Genomic DNA, 8,588 nt, shown 5'->3' with positions numbered 1-8,588 from the left:
TAGTACGTACCAATGTATAATTACATTGAAGAAATTTTAACGAAGCTATAATTCTCCATGGAATCACCCTTTGATCACAATATCACGGCCTTCAAAAGCTTGATGCCATTTATTACGGTAGGTCACAGACCCAACAGAATTGGCCACCATTTACTTCTGTTCATAAATAACTTGGCCTAATAACATGACCTCCATCAAACTAGTTCCATTCAACAGTGGTTCCCACTTAACAAGAAAAAAAAAAGATATATATTTTTCGTCCGTTTCATAATTTTTAACAACACTTTAGTTTTTCCTTTTCTTATAAAAACCATGCAAATTAAAATTCTCTATCAAACTGACAAAAATATGTGTTATTATATAGTATAAAATATCTTCTTAGTCAGTTGTGTGACATAATTTTAGAAGATTATTGTCCCCAATGCAAAATTATGATAAGTGAGTGGAATCATGATAAAAGATATTTTTGAAAAGATGTAAAATTTGCCATTTTTCTTCTCTCCCTTTTTGTGAAGGAGAATTTGTCCAAAATACAATTGTCACACTCATTGTAGGACCCCAAAAGCCACATGTATGTAGATTGTAGAGTACCACAGTTCTAGCCAACAAGTTGAAAATAAAACCATCACTTCAAAATAAATTTCATCTTTTTTCCCCCTCTCCCTTTTTCCTAATTTATTATAAAGCAGGGGCAGTTTGGGCAAGTCACATATATATCAGCCTTGTAAAATATATCAAAATAAGGAAAAAAAAAATAGTTAAGCTGTGAAACGGAGGGAACAAACCCAGATCATAAACAAGCTGATGTAAATTAAATATAGGATAGATTAGCATCAATGATTAAAGGTCAATGCAGCAACCATGTTAGGGATAATTTGGGAATTTCACAAAGAGTGTATGTTGTGCCGAACCGCCACTTAATTATATGAAATCCAAAAAACACATCCCAAAAGTAAAAAAAAGGAGCCAAAGCTAATCTTCAATTCTTCATCCTCATCACAAGAAAAGGAAGGAAAATTGATTTTTTTTTTTAAATCAGAAAATTAAGTAAAAGTTTAAAAAATAAAAAAGAAAAGGTGACATATATAGGGGCCGGCCTTTAACTAAAAATAGCTGGACAGACAAAAACCAACTTATTATCTCCATCACTCCATCGTCTCTTTGTGCACCTGTTCAAATATTTCTGAATCCATTTATTTTTATTCATTTAAATCATTTTTATAAAACAATAATCACCACTCCACTCAAATTAATAAAATAAATGCAAACTGATGACTTCGTATATTTTTCTGTGCCACTTTGAGCAAAGTCAGGCGAATTTACCTAGCCTACATGACATATGATAATGCAATGCTACTACCAATATCCAACAAAATAATTAAAATTAGTAAAATAAAAATAAATTAAAAGACAAAAAACATTACATATGAGGTAAAGTGACTGAAGATTCCACTGCTAAAAAAGAGAAGAAAAAGAAACACGTAAAAGTAAAAAATAATGTAAAGCTAAGAAGAAAGCCCATTATTTATTCTCACTATTAATTATTAGGATAGATAAGAAAACAAGTCTTCAGATCCCACCAAAAAAACATAATAAAAAAAAAAAATTCACCCCGAGATATATATATAGAGATAGAGAGAGAAACAGAGCTTTCATCATATATATACATCCACATTTATATAAATACGCACATACATAAAAATAAAAATCCCGCATCAAAAAAAAAAAATTCGAAGAATTCACCTTTTTTATTTTTTTATTTTTTCGTGTGTATATTTTTTATTTTTCTCTTGCTATCTGCTGCTGTAATATTGCTGCGGTGCTGTTTTGAAGGAAGAGAGCGAGACAGAGAGAAAGAGAACCATGCTTGGGGACTCAGCACTATTAGGAGGTGGAGGAAGTAGTGGTGGTGCTTCCGATGATGCAGTGGCAGCAGCAGCTGTGGCAGCATCAGGTGGCGGCGGCGGTGGATCAAATAATTCAGGCGACGATGAAAGAGGGAGGAATATAGAAGAAGGTGGCAGCAGCTTCGGCGGTAACCGGTGGCCGCGGCAAGAGACTTTGGCGCTGTTACGGATACGCTCCGATATGGAAGCTGCCTTTCGAGAGGCAAGTGTTAAGGGTCCTTTGTGGGAACAAGTCTCCAGGTTCATTCATTTTTCATAATTCTATTCATTTTTAATATCATTACTTCTACTTTCTCACTTCACTTAATCAGTTTCCGGGGATTTCATTTCTTTAAAAAATCATGGGATGTGGAGATCTGAGGATTCAATTTTTAATATTATTGGAAATGACTTCCACCACTATCTTCTCCTGTTCTTTTTTTTTTTTTTTAAGGTGCTCTCTCTATCATTCGGATTTGCTTCCTTTTGCTGCAGTTTCTTTTGTATTTTATTTAATTTTTTTTCACCCTTAAAATTCTCCTTTTGTTCTTGTTGCTTTTGGACATAAAATTATTGTAAAAAAGAATTGAAATGTGTGCTGTAGCAGCATCTATGATTTTTAGCTTTTTTCTGACATTTCACTTTGATTTGTGTATGTCCTATTATTTTCCAAATAAGTTACCGACCTGAATTGAGTTTTGAAAAGCAAGATTTCTTCCTTTTATTTTCAGTTATCCACTCCCGTGGGAAATTCCTTCACAAAGATTATATTAGATTACAAAATCCCCAAACTCTGGTTCACGCGTTTTTCATGATGGGAAGCTAAGCGCCCATTTTATCTCTTCTTTTTCTTGGGTTGATCATCACAATTCATGAGGATTCTGTTTTACTATAACAAAAGAAACTTGCTACTCACAAAATTCACCCATCTAGTCTCTCTCTTTCAGTTACTGAAATTCAGCACATAACATTTATTTTATGCTTATCTTATGCGTTTTTAACCCTTTGTCTTTTAGCTGAATTTGATGAGATAAGAATAAGATAAACCCGGAAAACCTTTTTCATCTTTTACCTTCATTTAATTTCATTTTTTGTTTTTGTTCGGGGGGGCCATTTGGTTGTTATAGGAAGATGGCAGAGCTTGGGTATCAGAGAAGTTCCAAGAAGTGCAAAGAGAAATTCGAGAACGTTTATAAGTACCATAAGAGAACAAAAGAAGGTCGAACTGGTAAATCAGATGGCAAAACTTACCGCTTCTTTGATCAGTTAGAAGCCCTTGAGAATCAGTCCCAGACAACACTTGTTCATCATCAATCTCCTAAACCAACGCCAATGCCTCCGCCTCCGCCTCCGCCTCCACCTCCCCCACCACCACCACCAACAACAACAACACATGTCACTGTTCCATCAACAACAATTATCCCTTCCTACCAAACACCACCACCACCACAACCAACAAACCCTACTACCTTACTATTCCCTTCTTCATCAACGACCACCATCCCGACCGATCTCTTGTCCAACTCCACCTCTTCCTCCACCTCCTCCGATGAATCAATGGAAGGAAGGCGGAGGAGGAAGCGCAAGTGGAAGGACTTCTTCCACAGGCTAATGACGGAGGTCATCGAGAAGCAGGAGGATCTTCAGAAGAGGTTCCTCGAAGCCGTGGAGAAGCGAGAGCGTGATCGCATGGCCAGGGAGGAATCTTGGAGGCTACAAGAGATGCAAAGGATCAATAGAGAGAGGGAGATTCTCGCCCAGGAACGCTCCATTGCCGCCGCCAAAGACGCCGCCGTCATGTCATTCTTGCAGAAGATAGCCGAACAGCACAATCTAGGACAAGCATTGAATAATACGATCAGCATTGTGCAACCACAGCCACAACCACAACCGCAACCACAATCACAACCAAATGCACCACAGATTCCTCCATCACCGGTGCAACAGCCTACGCCAGTAACGCAGGTTGCTGTTGCACCGGTTGCCGCTCAGCCTGTGGCGCCGTCAGCACCGACGGTACCACAGCAGCAACAAGTAGTGACAAGTATGGAAATCGTGAAAAGTGCTGACAATAACAATGGCGAGAAGTCGATCGGCGGAAGCTCGTCGAGGTGGCCGAAGGTGGAGGTTGAAGCGTTGATACGGCTGAGGACAAGCATGGACGCCAAGTACCAAGAAAACGGGCCAAAGGGGCCGTTATGGGAAGAGATCTCATCATCAATGAAGAAGCTCGGATACAACAGAAACGCTAAGAGGTGCAAGGAGAAGTGGGAGAACATCAACAAATACTTCAAGAAAGTCAAAGAGAGCAACAAGAAGAGGCCAGAAGATTCCAAGACTTGTCCCTACTTTCACCAGCTGGACGCTCTCTACAGGGAGAAGAACAAGCTGGATATGGCGCCGAAGCCGCAGAGCATGGTGGCGCCGCTGATGGTGAGGCCGGAACAGCAGTGGCCTCCTCAGGCCATGGAAGACGCGGAGAATGACCCCATGGAGCGGCACCATGACGAGGATGACGAAGATGAGGAGCAGGAGAAGGAGACTGGAGACGAAGAGGATGAAGAGGATGAAGGTGGTGGGAATGGCAATGGCGGTAATAACTATGAGATAGTGGGAAGCAAGGCTGCAACAGCTTCAGCTGAGTAGTGACAATGTAAGGTGCAAAGAGAAAAAAACAGAAGGGGTCCCCATTCAGAAAAAGAATATGCATGTGTAGTAGCACCTAAATGATGGCGTGGGATGTGTGGGTCAACGAGAGTGCAGGTTTTGTCGGAGAAAAGTGGTCGCTGGTGGTGGCGGCGGTGCCGATAACGGTGGTTATTGCGGTTCTTGTGTTTTCAGTGTATTAAGAATTTTGAATATACATCGTACGGCACAGAATGACACATGGACAGGGTGGTGGGGAACGGTGGTTTCGTACTTTCTTGTAGCATATAGTCAGTAAGATTATATGTTCCTTTTTTCTTTATTTTTCAATTTTCATAGACATTTATTTATTTTTTCAGATAATAAATAAGTTGAAATCAAAGAGGAATTTAAGATAGCGAGAGCTTCGGGATTCAAAAATCAAAATAATTAATAAACAAGAGACACACCTTCAATTAAGTAAAGGTTGTACAAAAAAATATGTGAAACAAATAATATTTTTAAATTTTTGTTATTTTACAGCTTGTTTTTAATGTTTTCGGTGGTGTAAATGGCACATATAAGATTAGTTTGGTTTTTGTCTTTTTCTTTTTTATTTTGAAAGAGAGGGAAATTTTTTTTCCATGTTGACATTTGGACATTTGGTTAGTTCACAAATACTGTCAATGGTATCCATCTTCTTGTCTTGTATGTTTCCTTGTTTTGTTGCTTATACATACTCTTGGTGAAACTAAATCCTGTTAATTTCATAAATATGAAATGAAATGATATTGAAAAAATAATATGTAGAGAAAACATTCTTTTCTTATAAATGGTAAAAAATAAATTTTGAACAGTATGAATGAGATGATGAAGTATATATATAGAAAGGAAAGAAAAGGAAAATAAAAGGGAGACTTAAATTGTAGGGACAGTGAGTGAAACTTTTGCAGTGGAAGAGGGCCCTTCCGAAAGCAGAAAATGCCAGCATCACACATGGAGTCATAAACCCTTGAAAGGGGAGGGTCCACCCTAGAGAGAAGGAATCTTGTGAGTTGTGTGAGTAACCTCACTCTGAAAGGAACCTAAAACACTAGCATGCAGCAGTTGTTGTTGTTGTTGCCCCTCTCTCTCTCTCTCACACACACTCACAAAGGTAGTGATGTATGCGCTTCAATTCTCCTCTTCATTGGTGTCAGTACTAAGAAAAGAAAAGAGATGAATGAAACTTCATCATCATCATCATCATCACCTTCTAATGGGTCAACCTTTTCTGCCCTCACCCCCTTATTAATGTTGCTTTAATTTTGTCAGCCTTTCATCACCATCTTATGCTTAATCTTGTTCCCTGCTTATCAATTCTATATCTATATATGTACTTTTTTAATTAATACAAGACCAATTATATTAAAAAGATTAGTGTATGTTGATTGATTTATAAGCAAAAAAGCATTGGAATGACCGAAATTAAATAAGCATTCTTTTGGTATATTATATGCCATTATAGTGGGAAATTTTTTGATTTGGAATAATATTACTCATTTTTTCTCAATGAACTTGTAAGCATAATCATTTATTGATGGGTATCCAATTCTCCTCTTTTATACGCTTTAACTTATTTATTTTTTTCTTCTCTTATAGCTGCTGCAATTTACTATAATCGCTAAGTGTAAATCATTTATACCCTTCAATTTCCACGTGTTAGTCTATAGTTTACAAATTCATTTGGGTTTTTGGAATCATCTATAGTTTACATTAGCATAGAATGATTGATGAGTATCCAATTCTCCTCTCATATATTCTTCCCCAACTCCTCCTTTTCTAAAGATATTTATGTTATCTGAATATTTAGTTTGTAGTAATAAGCGCATGTTAATTAAACCCTAAACTTTTGTTTAATAGGCACATTTAATTTCCAGTTATAGAGAAGCATATTATTGCTTTTAGCCTCCAATTCTGCCTCTAAATAGTTTTATATGAATTTATTGAAATTTACAAATGAAGCTTTTTACATTTTCTTTGGTAAGTATAAAATTCGCGCTCGTCTATACAAATGTGAATCCCAACCATAATCTCATGCGTTAATTACTTAGAACTTAATTAGAAGTAGTTCTGACAAAACTGCTGCTCAATAATGAAAATCACTACCGGCCAAAACTAACACCTCTTGACCTCAAATCAAGAAATTAAACTCAGCTTTATCCTTTAGATCATAATTAAGTAGTTAAACTACTAAAGCTGCTATATATAACTGCATCTATCAATCCATAATTAACTTGATCCATTATTAACAACAAAAAGAAGTGTAACTCTATTAATTAGCTTGTACAATTTGTATATTAAAGTTTTAATTATTATAATATAAGACTATGGAATTAACAAATTTTAAATAGAATATTTTGATATTCAACAAATTTTTATTACATTATTTAACAAAAATTTTAATAATAAATTAATTTTTTTAAAGAATAATAAAAAAATATTATTTATTAAGAAAATAAGTCTAAAAAATTTGAGAATAATAAGAAGATTGAATATAAGATTTATTAAGAGGCCATTGAATGTGCGTAGTGTTAAATTAATTAAAAAAGATGATGCAAAATGGAGATAGAGATGGGAGTAGTGTTATGTTTGTGACACATGATGATAGTGCATCTACTTTGACTTGAGTATGCCCTACAAATTTGTCCATTTTGATGAAAATGGTGGTGATTAGCGCGTTAGGGAGGGTTGTACGGTGGTCCACAATATAATTGATGGGCTTGTATTTTACCTTCTACGGATGGGATAGGAATAATTATTCTGTTACATTGCAACAGTTTGAGACAGTAGTAGTAGTAAGTGGTACGTACTATCCTCTCAACTCATTCATATTCATATTTCATATGCACATTCACACAACACACATGCATGCAGAAAAGTCTATGGACCCCTATTCCTTTGTCGGACCAATAACAAAATCTCTTATTAACCCCTTATTAATTGCCTTCAATCACTGCCCGCTGTAACAGGCAAATACGTATATATATACACACGAACACGTGCTACTTCAACACATTTTCTTGTTTATTACTTAACACTGGTGAACAAATTTAATCATAATGTAGACAAATTTTTATTGCAATTATATTCCTCTAATATATACTTAAATTTGTGCTGTACACTTTGAGCAGATCGATCTGGGGGACTTCAAAATGCCACTGTACTCATTGATGGTGATAGTCTGTCAAGTATTTAATGATCATCTATATGTGTATGTGTAGCTTCAGTTAGTTGTGATGTTGCATTTGAGTGAGCGTTTTATGATATATTTTTTTTGAAACAAAAAACTCAACATAGGTGAAGCATTTTAAAAGTTCAGAATTACAATACAAATATTAAAAAAGAAATCGTAGTTATTTCTAACATTGTCATCAACAATTAGATGGAACAAAATTAACACACTTTTTGTAGTTCTTAATCGACTTGGTAATAACTTTCGCAACACCTGTTTTTTTATTCCTGAAAATTCTAGTATTCCTTTTCAACCACGTATTTTAAATAATAGCAAAAAAGTTAATCAGCCACCTGTTACATTCGTTTTTTTTACAGGAGCGTTTTATGATATATATATTTTTATTGTTTTATTGAAAAATAATTAGAAGTCTAATTCATTTTTTAATTGTCTTTTTCTTATTTTTAAATAAAAAAAATTTTAATTTTTTATTCTTTAAATTTTTTTTAAATTAATCTATATTAAATTTTTTACTCATTTAGGTATTAAGAAAATGAATTAAGAATTTTAGTTATTAACCTATTTTATTCACTGTTTAAATTTTAATTTTTAGATAAATAAAAGATAGAAAAATATATTAATTGTTTTTCTATTTTTTAACAAATAAAGTCGTTTATTTATATATATACATGCTATCTTAAGATAAGCTAGTATATGGTCTAAAAGCGAACTAAAATTAGTTAACTGTTTCGGTTTAAATATGATACTCTTTTACTTTCCTCCTAAAAAAGAATTTAATAATAATCTCTGATTAATTAGGTTTACTTCATATATATGATTAATATTTTGTGTTTAAACAATTG

At 34.7% G+C, this 8,588-nt stretch overlaps 1 protein-coding gene across 2 annotated transcripts; it reads left to right on the top strand.

Moving 5' to 3' along the window:
• Positions 1-1,551: 1,551 nt before the first annotated feature.
• On the top strand, positions 1,552-4,914 carry LOC112779599 (trihelix transcription factor DF1). Of its 2 annotated transcripts, none has more exons than XM_025823919.3 (2): positions 1,552-2,147; positions 3,014-4,914. In XM_025823919.3, the coding sequence occupies exons 1-2, from the start codon at positions 1,864-1,866 to the stop codon at positions 4,530-4,532; spliced, it is 1,803 nt and encodes a 600-aa protein (XP_025679704.1). In that variant the 5' UTR covers positions 1,552-1,863; the 3' UTR covers positions 4,533-4,914. The 2 variants fall into 2 exon arrangements, with proteins under 2 accessions (XP_025679704.1, XP_025679705.1); XM_025823920.3 differs by having other exon boundaries at positions 1,647-2,109.
• The last annotated feature ends 3,674 nt before the right edge of the window (positions 4,915-8,588 follow it).

The sequence above is a fragment of the Arachis hypogaea genome, chromosome 19, assembly GCF_003086295.3.
Source record: "Arachis hypogaea cultivar Tifrunner chromosome 19, arahy.Tifrunner.gnm2.J5K5, whole genome shotgun sequence".
Taxonomy (NCBI): Eukaryota; Viridiplantae; Streptophyta; class Magnoliopsida; order Fabales; family Fabaceae; genus Arachis; species Arachis hypogaea.
The sequence above is the reverse complement of the archived record's forward strand: the minus strand, read 5'-3'. Positions and strand labels throughout refer to the sequence as shown.